Source organism: Rhinolophus ferrumequinum, unplaced genomic scaffold, assembly GCF_004115265.2.
Source record: "Rhinolophus ferrumequinum isolate MPI-CBG mRhiFer1 unplaced genomic scaffold, mRhiFer1_v1.p scaffold_84_arrow_ctg1, whole genome shotgun sequence".
Taxonomy (NCBI): Eukaryota; Metazoa; Chordata; class Mammalia; order Chiroptera; family Rhinolophidae; genus Rhinolophus; species Rhinolophus ferrumequinum.
The window spans coordinates 1764217-1779628 of record NW_022680440.1 but is presented as its reverse complement, the minus strand read 5'-3'; the positions used below and the strand labels follow the sequence as shown (position 1 = coordinate 1779628).

At 44.2% G+C, this 15412-nt stretch overlaps 1 protein-coding gene across 1 annotated transcript in view; it reads left to right on the top strand.

Annotated features, from left to right (window-relative positions):
* LOC117020066 (zinc finger protein-like) overlaps positions 1–14873 on the top strand; it is a 49895-nt gene extending 35022 nt beyond the window's left edge. The window contains exon 3 of the mRNA XM_033102263.1: positions 13207–14873. Within this exon, the coding sequence (XP_032958154.1) occupies positions 13207–14873 (1667 nt within the window). The remainder of the gene's footprint in view (positions 1–13206) is intronic.
* The last annotated feature ends 539 nt before the right edge of the window (positions 14874–15412 follow it).

The window sequence follows — 15412 nt, the reverse complement described above, 5'->3', positions numbered from 1 at the left end:
TCCTTTGATTCTAAATGATAGCCTTGGGTAGTTAATCTTGCTTGTAGATATTTGCCTTCCATCACTTTGAATATTACATGCCATTCCCTTCTGGCCTTCAATGCCTCACTGAAAAACCAGCTGTTAGTATATACCAGCTAATTGTATATAACTAAGTGCTTTTATCTTGCTACTTTTAAGATTTTCTCTTTGTCTTTAACTTTTGGCATTTTGATTACGTTATGATGTGGTGTGAGTCTCTTTGGGTTCATCTTCACTGGAACTCTCTGCTTTCTGGTCTTGTATTTTTCTTTTTCTAGGTTAGGGAAACTTTCAGTCATTATTTCTTCAAATAGGTTTCGATCTCTTTTGCTCTTTCTTCTTCCTTGACCCCTCTGATGCAAATGTTAGTATGCTTGATTTTTGTCCCAAAAGTCCCTTCAACTATATATATTTTTCTTTTTGTTGTTCTGATTAGGTATTTTCTATTACCTTGTCTTCCAGAATGCTGATTTGATTCTCTGCTTCATTTAATCTGCTATTGATTCCCTCTATCATATTATTTATTTCAGTATTGTACTCATTTTTTATTGGTTCTTTTTTCATTTTTTTATCTCTTTGCTCAAGTTTTCATTGAATAAATCTATTCTTCTCCCAAATTCATTAAGCATCCTTATAACCAATGTTTTTAATTCTTTATCTGATAGATTGCTTGTCTCTGTTTTTTCTTTTTCTTTTTTTTTCTGATGTTTGGTTCTGTTCTTTCATTTGGGATATGTTTCTTTGTTTCCTTATTTTGGCTGACTCTTCTACATTTATTCCTATGAGTTAGGTAGATCTGCTACCTCTCTTGGTCTTGAAAGAGTGGGCTTACGTAGTAAGTGTCCTGTGGTGCTTGGTGGTGCTGTCTACCTGGTCATATAATCCAGGTGCTCCAGGGGTGTCGCCTGTGTGGATTATGTGTGCCTCTGTATTGTCATTGGGCCTTGATTGCTTCTGTCATGTCAGTGGGTTCATTGACCCTCTCGTTGACTGGCTGTGAGTGTCAGCCATGACTACAGTGGACAACCTATTGTGCAGGGGCTGACCCATGGAGCAAAAGTCATTTTAGCAGGATCTGCTGACAGCCAAGGCCACCCTTTGGATTTGTTAGTTGTGGAGCTGATTGAGTGGGACTCTGCTGCAGGCCAATGTCACCTGCCACTTGTGGTCAGTGTAGAGGTTCTTGGGAGAGTCTATCATATGTGCAGAGGCCACCTACTTCTTGTGCTGGGTTTGGGACCCTTTGGTAGACACTACAATGCAAGCTGAGGCCAGAAGGCACTTATACCAGGCTTGTAGGAGCTTAGTTGGAGCTGAATTATAGGCCAAGACTAGCTGCTGCTTATACCAGGCTTGGAACCACCTGATGGGAGTTACAATTCAAGTTGAGGCTGGTTGCTGCTTGTACTGAGCTTGAGGCTGCTCAGCAAGAGCTAAAATGTATGCTGAGACTGGCCTCTGCTTGTGTGGGGTTTGCAGATTTTGGGGAAAGTCCATAGCATGACCTGATGCAGACCACTTTTGTGGAGGAGTCCCTGGAAAAGGCTCAGGCCAGGAAGTAGGGCAGGGCCTCAGGAAATCACCAGGTTGGAGCAAATGGTGTAAACGAGGTTAGTGGAGATCACAATTTTGTGCCAGTCTGTGCAGGTCAAGCTGGATGGGAGGAGAGCTCCACAAAGGAGCAATGGTGCCCACCAGCCCTGCTCTCCCTGAGAGAGTTGTCTCTGCCCCTCTAGCCCTCACCCTGAAGTGAGTAAACTTACTTTCTCCCCATATGTCCCTGGTGCTTTTTGAGTTGCTGTCCCTGCATTGAAGCTTAAAATGAGTGATTTTGTGCACTGGCCCTTTAAGAGCAGCTTGTCTCTGTCTCCCACAGCCCTTTGTCTCTCTCCAACATAATCCTCACTGGTTTCACAGCCATGTGTTGTGGGGACTCCTCTTCCTGGCACAGGTGCCCCAAGCTGTGGAGCATAGTGTGGGGCTGGGACCCCTACCTCCTCAGGAGAGACCTCTGCAGTGTGTGTGTGTGTGTGTGTGTGTGTATTAAACCTAGGTAAAATAAAATACTGTATTAAATGGTAATAAATTTAAAGACGTGTCAGTTTTAATTAACCCAAACTTAAATCAGTTATAATGTTAAATATTTTCCCAGATGACGTGATACTGAAAAGCATTTGAGTTAGTTTTTGTTATGTTTCTTAATTTATATAAGTGCTTAAATAGAGCTCTTTTTATAAACCAATTTTATTAATTTCCTCTGGAGGTAGACATATAGACACACATCTGGACAGACACAATCAGAGACCTGATGACCTGATACTTTCATTTTTAAATTTTAGTGATGAGACAGATACGGATAAATATGTGTGTGTGTGTGTGTGTGTGTGTGTGTGTATTTGGAATAAGAAGTTTATTCCTGCAGATAGCTGTTGTTTATTTGTTTTTGATGTACAATTTTTAAGGAGATTGGTGGAAGGGAAAAGAAACTTTTAGCCACTAGCTTTTTATGATTTTAAGTTTTCTTTTTCCATTTTCCCCCCTGCAGTTTGTTTAATCTTAGGCAGCTGTGGGCTGTGTTTACATCTCTCATTATCAATAGGAAAAACTTGGTAGTTACTGATAGGACTTTTTAAAAACGTTATTAGATTTCTAATTTTGCCAAATTTCTGAACGCTGTTATTAAATTATTTGAAATGTCAGGTTTTATGTAGGGCAAACAGTAAGAAATTGTAAAGCACCTGCTCATATGGCCAAAATTTCTTTTATGATTCATTTAGAAATTATTTTGTTTTTTAGAAACTTATGTTCATCATTAAAGATGTATTTTATGAGTGCAAGTGAAATAGCCTCCCATCGTTCTTGTGGAATCCTGCTATAAGCAGGCACCTGGGGTAATCATCCCCCTTGAGGGAAATGAAAACCCCTCCCTTGAAGGGAAATGCTCTCCTTTAAGGGGAAAAAAAAAAAACACCTCCCAATCTCAAATAACTTCTACCAAACAAGGGGGTGGAGGGGGGTGTGTGGTCTATGAACCTAAGAGAGCTTTAAAATCAATGAAACAGCAGTCCATGGAAGCAGTGGGCAAAAAATAGGGTCTATAGGTATCCTAGCTGGTGTCAGGGGATGCTCGGCCGTGAGGGTGTGGTCACTTTAGGTCCCTTCATTGTCACCAATATGTTAACCTTAAAATAAAAGGCTTTTCAAAGTGGGAGGCAATAAGCATTTATTAGGATCAATAAGAATAGCTATTAGAGAAGTAGTGATTCAGGAAGAAGCCCAAATAGTGTTCCAGTTAGGAGACAAAGGCAAGGGGTTTATGAGAAAGGGAAGGGGGACAATTTACATCAGTAAAAGGAAGGCATTGCTACTGATGAAGATAATATAACATAGTGATGTTAATTCTAAATGTTTCTAATTTTCAGTTCAATAATCATCAATCCTATAGTCATAATACCTGCTTTCTTTTTATCTTCACAAACAGTTCTTTAGAAAATAATGCCCAGTTCAAAGGTTATTTTTTTCTGTTTTAACATTCCAAAGGTTTGAGATATAAAATACGCCAAGCAGTTTCTCTGGCATGGCAGTTCCGATTCCATTTAAAGTGGTTCCGTTTATTTATTTATTTTGACACTATTAACCATGAGAAGTTGCTAATGACTGTAGAGCTGCAGAATCATGAGAGTAAATGGTGTAGCCTGGAGCCATGGCCACTGTGCCATGGAGGCTCATCCCCGCCACTTAGCAGTAAATGAGGTGCCCTTACTCTCATGGACATGAGCCAGAGCCCATGAGTGATACACTGCCAAGGCTGCTGGTGCGCTGTCTGGTCAGCCTGGGGGCAGGAGTGGGGGAACCAGAGAGCCTGTTGCAGCTGCCAGAGGCACCAGCAGACATAGGGAGGAAAAAAAAGATGTTTTCTCTCTTTCGCTGCCTTCCTGTCTTCTGCCAGTGCCTCCCACTGGCAGAACTGAACTGGAAAGCAGCTGAGCAGTCAGTCTGGGACATGTAGTTCATACGTTATCAGTCCCCCTGTGACACAGAGATAGCATAAACGGATAATGTTAGGTCTGGGAATGAGACAGGGAGAAGTCTAGTACTGGGATGGCATATGTCCCAGGTTCCAGGCCGCAGGTTCTTTTTGATTCACTGAGAGTCGCTTTCTATGATGCTGTGGTGAGAAGGTTTTTGTATGGTCTTGGGCTCAGTAGGAAAGAGCGTTAAGCAGTTAACAATATCTGAGAGGTGAGGTGGCGTGTTCGTAGTGTATGTATCTTGTATTTGTCATCTCTGTTCCAGCATGAAAAGCTTCCAGTGCATTCACGCATGCCTCCAAGATGAAATAATGGGATAAAGGCCCACACAGCACCCAATCAATTCTTTAATCAATGTACCATGAAACACCATCAGTTGAACAGCTCCTGAATGCCAGGCACCATGCTACACCTTGAAGCACATTTTCCTCATTAAATTTACATTCATATCCCTATTTTACAATTGAGGGCACTGAAATTTAGGAGGTTATGTACATTCACTCAAAGACTATGAAGTAGCACAGATGAAATTGTACCGCAAACGTGACTCCTCTGATGGCCCATTTACAGATTTTTCTTTGGAACATCCCCCTCTCACCAGTTTCACATAAGCTCCCCAGTTCATGGTCAAGTAGACTGGGGGCTGGGCTCTGATTATTCTCTCCACCTGCAACCACATGATTCCCTAGGTTAGGCTCACACTTGTCCAGAAGGATCCTCCTGATGCCAAATCTCCTGTGATCCCCACTTAACACAGATGCATCCACTACTATCCAATGCCTTCCCTGGGCACTCGGATGCCCGCTCCAGACATTCTGATTCAGCAGGTCTTGGAAGCAACCTATAAATTTGTCATTTTGAAAATATCCATGGGATGTTTATTCTCTGTCCACTCTAGAAAGTCCTGGTGTTGTGCATATGGCATCTGAAGCTCAGTGGTCCAGCCTCCAACTACCCTTGCAGCCCCACTGTGCCTTTGCAACCTAGGGTGTGGGGCCCAAAGGACCCTTGAAAACCTGTGTGACCCTCTCCCAGAGCAAGCTGTTTCTCTCTCAGAGGTCTTTACCTTCCTCACTACTTTCCCTCCCATGCCCTTTCCCTCTCGTTCTGCAACACTCAGGTCTTATCCAACAGGCCCTTTGTGGATCAACTGCTCTGCTCTGTGCTCTGAAAGCCCATGCTGTCCCTGCTTGCAGCAATTTTCTAATTGGTCTCCCCTCCCCTCAGCAGGTTGCAAGCTCCTCAGACAGGGATCATGGCCTGCTGGTCTCAGTGGCACCAAGTACAGCATCTGCCCCCAAGTGAAGCTTAAAAAGTATAGGAGGAACTGAGCTTCCCACTGCACAGCCTCGGTAGCTCACACCTCAAACAGGTGCAGGAAAGCTACCCTAGAGAGGACTCTCACTTAAAATAGAGCTCACCTGGACAGCATGGAATGGAGACGTCATGAGCATGAATCTGGGGCTCAGACAAGCCTGGTTTGAATTCTCAGCTTTGCAATTCACTCACTGTGTGTCCTGGGGAAAACCTCTGCCTCTCTCTGATCCTCACTTAGAAAACAGAGATAATATGCTCTAGCACACAGGAAGGTGGTAAGAATTAAAGGCATCGGCCTATGTAATGCACACCAGGCACTCAAAGGGCCTTATGTGAATGGAAGGTTTTTCACAAGCTGTGTCTCGCCCCTAAAATGTCCTAATCCCCCCACATTTCTTCCCCTCCCTCTTACTAAGTCCTTCTTTATCCAGCATTTAGCATTTTCCCAAAGTGACACATGACGCACAAGGTTCTGCATGAGATAGGGCAGGATCTACTAGCCCCATATATAGGAGAGAGGGACACAGAAGAGTGATTGCTAGCCCAGGACCAACTCCTGTGGCAGTGGCTCAAGCAGGAAGAGAATACCTGTTTCTTCTGACTCCATGCTCTATTCCATTCCATTCACCAGGGAGTTTTCAAGTCTAACAGGGACTCAGAAAAAAGGTTTCCTTGGTAAACCCCATAAAACAGGGGAGGGAGAGAGAGAGAGAGAGAGCTTTTCTCTCTCCTCAGAATGTCTTGGACAACCAGATACTGGAGTAAAAAGCCAATACTTCACATAGGCTCCCCAGCACTTTCCACATAGCTTGTCTCATGGCAAGCATGGAGTAGCTTCAAGCTTCCTGTCACGATTTGGACATTTGGAACCTGTTCAGTAGTGGACTGTGTGGGATGATATCACAGCATTTATTCACCAGGACAGTAGAGGAGAGATCATTGGCACTGCAAACAGCTGGGGCATTCTGCCCAGGCTGTCTGTGGTTCAGTGGGGAGCACTTGTCTGGGATCCAGAAGCCCAGTCTTCCTCCTGGCGGACATGGACCTGAGATCTCAGGGAAGTTCTTCTCCATCCACAGCCTCTCTTCTCAGCCTGCTGAAGGGGTCTCTCAGTTCAGGACTGGTTTTGCAGGTGATCTGCCCACTCAGCTAGACATGGGGAGCAGCTTTGCCTGTGATAAAGATCTTATCCTTGAACAAATTTTACTCAGGTTCCCCTGAATTTACCAATGGAGCCTATTTTTGTGTTCCTTTCTGCATTTTCCAGTTTTACCAAGAATTTTACTAAATCAGTTGCACCAGAACCCCCTACCCTCAATATCTGATCACCCTTGATACTAATTGCATTCTTCATCCTCCATCATCCCCCAGGTGATGTCAGATCATGGTGGCCCTCCTTCAACAAGACTCTTATTTGATCTATTTAACCACCATCCCACCTTACTCCTAATGTTTCCTCTTAGTAATTTTACATCCAAGATAGTAGAATAGGTAAATGCTGTGCTTACCTCCTCCCACAACCACATCAAAATTACAACTAAACTGCAGAACACCCATCTTTGAGAATCACCTGAAGTCTAGCTGAGCAGAAGTTTTATAACTAAGGATATGCAGAAGAAGCCACATGGAGATTGGTAGGAGGGGCAGAAACACGGAACAAGCTGGTCACACACCCAAGTGTGGCAGTTAAAATCAGGAAGGATATCTCAGCTGCAGAGGTCCCCCTTGAGGATTGAAGGGTCCAAGCCCCGCATCAGCCTTCCCAGAGCAGGGTTTCAGTGCTGGGGAGAGAAGTCCCCATAACTTCTGGCTGTAAAAACCAGCAGAAATTGTGGCTGAGACAGAGGCTGTTGGACACCCAGGTGCTCCTGTTAAAGAGACCACAAATGGACTTACTAGCTGATGCTCTGAGCTTCACTGCTGGAGCAGCAGCTCAAAAGGTGCCAAAGACATATGGGGAGAAATTGAATGGTCTAGCTTCAGGAAGAGGGCTGGAAGAGCAGCTCTTTCCCAGACAGCAGTGTTGGCAGAAACCATTGTTCCATTGTTGAGCCCTCCCCCTACCCAGCGTGCAGATGCAGGTGGCCAACATATCTGAGTCTCCATTAACTTGGCTAACAGAGTTTGCCTTGCCATAGTGATTCCCTGAGACCCCTCCCCACCCAAATTTTGGACCCACCCAAGCTACTTCCAGTGGCTTTTCCATGCAAGTGGCCTGTCTTGGCTCATGCTGCAGACTTTCCTAAAATCATTCAAAGGGTCACAAACCAGAAACAAGCAGCATCTGGGCTCAGCATGCCATGTACCTCTTGCTAAGCTGCCCCAAGCCCAGTGCTAATGGCAGCTGAACTCAGTTCACAGCTTGTCTCTCCCAGGCACCTCTGAGCCCAGCACAAGTAGCAACCATCTGCAGATCAATTTGTAGCTTATACCAATGGCTCTGGGCAGGGTATAGGCAGCGGTTGAAATTGATCTACACAAGAGCCCCTCCCAAGAAGCCCCAGAACTGAAACATTTAGTAGCCAGTTTCATATCACTCCAGAGCACTACCCAACCACCTCCACAAATGATACAACTAAAGGGCAGACTCGGCAGGCAGTAGAGCCCCACTAAAACGAACCCTGCTCCGTATGGTCAGCCCCTGTGGTTAGCTCCTCCACTGTAGTCATAGCCAGTCCTCATAAACATTCATCCTGAGAGCCAATCCCTCCCATTGATGTACAAACAGCAACCAAGGCTTAACTACAACAGGAGGGCACACACAACACACTCAAGGGACACACCTGGAGCACCTGGCTCAGGTGACCAGGAAGACAGGACAACTACTACATAAGGACACTGTACAAGGACAAGGAGAATAGCACCTCTATTTATCAGTAAATTCGTTTATTATGCACCAAATCATTTGTAAAGCTTAGTGATAAAGCACATGGAACACCCACCAGGACAAGGCTGTCTTACTCAAATCTTTCTGAGTGGGCCAGGGCCTCATTTCTGGTCAAATTACCATCACTGATCTGTACTTACCCAGCATCTGGAAATGCCTATCATAGCTGTAGGTTTTGAAGGAGTTGCTACTTGCCCACTAACGCCAAAATTCTAACTAAATAGGAAATTAAATTGTATTATTTTCCTATTGCATCTGTAATAAATTACCTTAAACTTAATGACTGAAAATAACATAAATCTGTCACCTAACAGTTTTGAAGACCAGAAGTCCAAAATGAGTCTCACTGGGCTAAAATCAAGGTGTCAGTAAGACTGCATTCCTTTCTGAAGGCTCTAGGAGAAAATCTGTTTCTTGCCCCTTCCAGCTTTTAGAGGCTGCTCACATTCCTTGTCTCAGGGCGCCTTCTCTTTTTTCACAGTCAGCAATGGAGGGATGATTCTTCCTCACTCTGATCATAGCTTTTGATTTTCTCTGCCACTTGGAAGTACCCTTGTGATTGCTTTAGATCTATCAGACAATGCAGGGTACCCTCCTGTCATGCAGGGTGTCACGTGGGGTCTCTGGTCCCTCTCCCCACATAAGAACGCAGGATATGGTGAGGCCAAAAAGGAACATCCACAGAGCCATAGATAGGGGAGTCATACCACTATATTCTTGCTGGCGGCCGGGAGAGACACACAGTAGTAGCCACATGATCTGCAGTCCGCCATTCACTTCTATGCCTGCCAACCAATCAACTAATCAAGGCAGCCCCGCAGTTACATCAGTAGCCAATTGGCTAACCGGTTACAGCTGACTGCCAATCAATCACAGTCGATGGTCATTCACCACCCGAGCCAGCACCTCCCCACACGAGGCCGAGCGCCTGGAAACTGCTGTATGGGGCTCTGTCCCCCACCTCCCTATCTTGAGCTCAGCTGATTAGCAACCTTAAGTCTAGTTGCAACCTTAATTCCCTCTTGCCATGTGTCATGTGGGGCGGCCTGGGGGGGGTCTCTGCTCCCACTCCCCACATAAGAACGCATGATGTGGCTAGGACAAAAAGGAACACCCACGGAGCCATAGATAGGGGAGTCATACCACTATAGTCTCATTGGAGGCTGGATTTACACGATGTGTGACCTGCTGTCCTCTTTTCTGCCAACCGACCAACTCTCCTCGACTCCCCTCGACTCCACTCCCCAATGTAGCTGCGGCAGTTATATTAGTGGCCAATGGCTCAATGGTTACAGCTGACGGCCAACTAGCCACAGCTGATGGTCATCTACTACCCTAGCCAGCACCTTTCCACTTGAGGCCGAGAGCCTGGAAATTGCTCTGTGGGGCTTTGTCCCCACACCATGTATTATAACATAGTCACAGGTTCGGGTATAGGATGTGGACATCTTTGGGAGCCATTATTCAGTTTACCACAGGCATAAATATGAATGCTTCATCTGGGAAGGCTCTGAGAGCTATTTGCTTGGTTCAGCCATCCTGCAAGTGAGGGAGACATGCTTTAACAAACCCTCTTCTTCAGCACACCCAGGATAACACTCACTACCAAAGCCCAACTCTACAGCCCTCTGGGTCCTTCTGAACCAAAACCTGTCCCCTGCAACCAGATCTGGGCTCTGTGCATTGGAAGGACACAAAGCACATCAGCATGTGTCAGCCCTCTGCCTCCTATCTGAAGCTGCACACAAGAAAGCATGGCTCCCCACCACCCACCGTTCTGGCATCCCTTTGTAGTTCTACATCCATGGGCAATGTCCCTTCTTAAACATACCAGCCAGAGGAGACAAAACAGTACAGATGGTACTGAGCTGCTACTGTGTGCCTATGCTGAGGCCAAAATTTCAAGTGACATCCATATGAGCTTATGAGACTGACATTGTCATTTCCCTCCTGCATACAGGAAAACTGAAACGTAGAGAGATGAAGTCACTCACCCACAATCACTCAGCTAAGTGACCAGGCTGGGGCTGCATCTAGATTTGCTGACTGTGGAGTGTGTGTTTGTTCACTCTGCCATGTTGCCCTGTCTGTAGCCTATGCTTGCTACTAGAAAGAGCACTGGACAAGGAGGCTGGAGACCTGAGTTTCATCCCAGTGAACTAATTTGTAGCTGTGTGACTTCAATTCCAAGTTTCTTTACTATGAATGAGGCTGTTGATAACCACAGGGCTGGTGCCAAGTTCAGATAGACCAGCAATGAGAGGGTTTGGGAACATATTAGAGGCCCTGGGAAAGGGATGATCCTCCTGGCTGAATATGTGTTATATCCTGAGCTCCACTGCATGAGCTCTCTGGCAGCTCCACCTTGCACCTGGCCTCCATGGAGCTAGTTGTCCCTGAAAACAGCAAAGTCTTCAGGCCACTGTTCATCCATCCTGCACCTGAAAGGTCTGGGGGAACACTTGGTTGCTGCAAGGAAGTATTCAATATCTGGGAATCTAGTCAACCAAAGTTGCCAACATTTTTGGCCCTTTAATGTCTTATTTCCATCCAGCAGACCCGACTTATGCCCAGCACTGTGGAAGCATCAGAACCCCTTAGATGATGGAGAACAATCCTTCCTCCAAGGAGAGAGACAGATGTGTGAACAGCCTGTTCCAACAGAGTGCTGATTACAGCAGGTCCAGGAAGAGAGAGGAGGGCCACTTCTTCCTACCTGCTGGGGCCCAGCTCAACCCAGAGGAGGAGTGCTTGAGTGGAGCCTGGAAGAAATAGGAGCTCGCCCACCTGGAAGAGTGGTGGCAGACATGCATGCGACAGGAAAAAGAGTCTGCAGATGAGCTCAGTGTGTCTCTGAGACACAAGCTGGGAAATAATTAGATGCAGCAGTGTGAAGGAAAAGGCCTGACTGGAGGTTTGAGGGAGATTTTGCCTTTGATCAAGAAGCTTCCCATTAAGATACCTTCTTCTCACAGTCATCCTTTGTACAAGTGCTTTTTTTGTCTATTATTTATTCCTGCAGATGCTGGATTTTATTGCAAATCTCAGAAAATATGCAACACCACAAAACCTTTCTCTTCATAATAAACTCACTTAAAATCAGTCCCAAAATAGGATTTCCTCTTGTCCCAAACCAAGTAAAAGAAATCAATTGAATCAACAACCCACTGCACTCCTTCTCTACAGAATCTTTTGAAACCTCTCCGGTTCAGGCTTTTGCTCATGATGAGCTAATGCTATCACTGTGTTGGGTTTTTCCTCTCCCTGACCCTCTGCATCACCAGCACTGAGTCTGGGAGGTGGTGCTGTGACCTCATCCAGGGAGAGGAGGAGCGAGGCAAGGACAGGGAGCACTACAGACAAACTACGGACAAATATACCATGTATGGATTGGAAGACTCAACATTATTCCCAAATTGATTTCAATTCAAGGCAAACCCATTAAGAGCCTCTATAGAGACCCAGAATAGCCAAAGCAATCCTATAAGAAAAGAACAAAGCTGGAGGTATCACACTCCCTGACTTCAATTTATACTACAAAGCAATAATAATCAAAACAACATGGTATTGGCAGAAAAACAGACACATAGACCAGTGGAATAGAATTGAAAATCCAGAAAAAAGCCCACATGAATATGGAAAGATAATTTTTGACAAAGGAGCCAAAAACATACAATGGAAAAAAGAAAGCCTCTTCAATAAGTGGTGCTGGGAGAATTGGAAAGCCACGTGCAAAAGAATGAAACTAGACTGCTATCTGTCACCATGTACCAAAATTAACTCAAAATCATTCCAAGACCTAAACATAAAACCTGAAACAATAAACCGCATAGAAGAAAACATAGCTACTAAACTTACGGACTTTGGGTTCAAAGAGGATTTCATGAATTTGACCTCAAAAGCAAGGGAAGTAAACCCTAAAATAAATGAATGGGACTATATCAAACTAAAAAGCTTCTGCATAGCAAAAGAAACCATTGACAAAATAAAGAGGCAACCAACAGAATGGGGGATTTTTTGCAAACAATGCCTCCGATAAGGAGTTAATATCCAAAATATACAAGGAACTCATACAACTCAACAACAACAACAACAACAACAACAAAATCCAATTAAAAAATGGGCAGAAGACCTGAATAGACATTTCTCCAAAGAGGACATACAGATGGCTAATAGACATATGAAAAGATGCCCTACATCACTAATCATCAGAGAAATGCAAATAAAAACCACAATGAGATATCACCTCACACAAGTTAAAATGGCTATCATCAACAAAACAAATAATAATAAGTGTTGGAGAACAAAAGAACAAGACAAGCAAACAAAGAAACAAAGATCCATAGTCAGAGACAATAGTTTAGTGGTTATCAGAGGGTAAGGGGGGAAGAGGGTGGTAGATGAGGGTAAACAGGGTAAAATATATGGTGATGGAAGGAGAACTAACTCTCGGTGATGAACACACAATGTGATATATAGATGATGTATAACAGAATTGTATCCTTGAAATCTATATAACTTTACGAACCATTGTTACTCCAGCAAACTTTAATTAAAAAGAAAGAAACTAGAGGTTGCTGCCATTTTTCACCTTGCTGTGGAAGTCAGACTTAACTCCCAGAACCATTTTTCACTGGAAAGGAGGAGAGGATGGGAAGGGCAGAATATCCAATTTCTCAGAGACAGAGATGTTAAAAACGAGACTACAGGCCCAGAATGGAGTCACTTATGACACTAACAAGGCACAATTCTGCCTAGCAGGACTCTCCATATTCAGGAATCTGTACACCTGCAGAAGTGAGAAGAAAAAATGACCACATTCCAGGACTTCATTGGGGAACAGTGTGTACTTCCAGAACTTTTTTCCAAGTCAAGTTGTTGTCCTTTCAATCTTAGTTGTGGAGGATGTCGTTCAGCTTCAAGTTGTTGTCCTTTCAGTCTTAGTTATAGAGGGCGCAGCTCAGTTCCAGGAAGTGGTGACGTTCAAGGACGTGGCTGTGGTCTTCACCGAAGAGGAGCTGGGGCTGCTGGACTCCGCCCAGAGGAAGCTGTACCAAGATGTGATGATGGAGAACTTCAGGAACCTGCTGTCAGTGGGGCATCAACCATTCAAACAAGGCACGGTCCATTTAGTAAGGGGAGAAAAGTTTTGGATGATAAAGGTGGCAACCCAAATAAAAGGGAATTCAGGAGGCAAGATCCAACAAGAGATGGGGACCATTCCAGAATCAGAACCACATGAAGAACTTTCCTACTGGCAGATCTGGCAACAAATTGCAAGAGACTTAATCAGATGTCAAGCCTCCATGATAAAGAGCTCTCAGTTCCCCAAACAAAGGGATTCTTCCAGCCCTGTTGGGACAGGACTGTCTTTAACTCACACAGGCCAGAAATCTTACCAAGGAAATGAGTGTAAAAAAGTCTTCAGTGGTGTGTCCATCTTTGATCTTCATCAACAGTTAAACTCAGGAGAGAAGTCTCATACATGTTTTGAGTGTGGAAAAAGCTTCTTCCATAGGTCAGCACTCCGTATTCATCAGAGAGTTCACTTCGGAGAAAAATGTTATAAGTGTGATAAGTGTGGTAAGGAATTCAGTCAGAGCTCACGTCTGCAAACTCATCATAAAGTCCACACTGTAGAGAAACCATTCAAGTGTGAGGAATGTGGGAAAGGCTTCAGTCGTAGAGCAACACTTAGTGACCATTGCAAATTACACTTAGGAGAGAAACCTTATAAGTGTGAGGAGTGTGGGAGGGCCTTCATTCATGCTTGCCATCTTCAGAACCATCAGAGAGTCCACACTGGGGAGAAACCGTTCAGATGTGATATTTGTGGGAAGAACTTTCGTCGTAGATCAGGACTTAATAGTCATTGCGTGGTCCACACGGGAGAGAAACCATACAAATGTGAGGAGTGTGGGAAGTGTTTTGGTTGGAGCTCATATCTTCACATCCATAAGAACGTCCATCTGGGACAGAAACCATACAAATGTGAGGAGTGTGGAAAGAGCTTCTTTTCTAAGGCAGATCTTTATTGTCATCAGAGGATTCACATAGAAGAGAAACCCTATAATTGTAAGGAATGTGGGAAGAGCTTCAGATGGGCTTCACATCTTTTGGCCCATCAGCGAGTCCACAGTGGAGAAAAACCATTCAAATGTGAAGAATGTGAGAAGAGATTTGGTCAGAAGTCATACCTGAAAGCTCATCAAAAAGTCCACAGTGAAGAAACGCCATACAAATGTGAAGTGTGTGGGAAGGGCTTCAAGACAAATTTGGATTGTGACGTGCACCAGAGTATCCACACGGGAGAGAAACCGTACACATGTTGGGAGTGTGGGAAGTGCTTAAGTAAGGCCTCACATCTTAAACTTCATCAGAGAGTCCACACTGGAGAAAAGCCGTACAAATGTGATTTGTGTGGTAAGGTCTTCAGTCAGTTGGCACATCTGCAATCTCATCAGAGAGTTCACACAAGGGAGAAACCTTACAAGTGTGAGATATGTGGTAAGCACTTCAGGTCAAGTTCATATCTTAAAATTCATCACAGAAACCATTTTGGTGATAAATTTCATCCAGTCTTACAGGAAGGAAAACAATTTCTTTTATTCAAGTGAATGTTTCAGCTCTAGCTCAGCATATCCCAGTGATCCCGAAACCACACAAGTGATGCACGAAGAGCTTCAATCAGAACCTTGACAGTTACAGTTACCACTCAAGAGACAGGCCTTAGAAATAATAATTTGTTCAGACATTTACAAAACTAATGTTAGATGTTAAAATTGGTGTCCTTTAGGATGTAATCTACATGAGGGCAGGAAGCTGGTTTGCTGCTGAATCTACACAACCTTCACACTGTGTGCTCACTACTTAAATGAATCAAAGGGAGAAAATGTATATTTAAAAATTGTGTCTGGAAAAGAAAACCTGTGAAAATAATTCAGAGAATCAAAAGTTGAAATACAGAAATACACTGGGTACTGCATCCCACAGCATTATTTTGGTAGTATCCTATTGCAGTTGGCTCCTAGCCTATCCTCTGCCTCAGTTCTGAGGTTGCGTTCTTATTTGGGTTTCTGTCTGGTGTCCCATTGCTGTATATAATGTAAATTCAACACTATTTTGTGATTTTTCACAGTGCAGACTGAAACAGTTT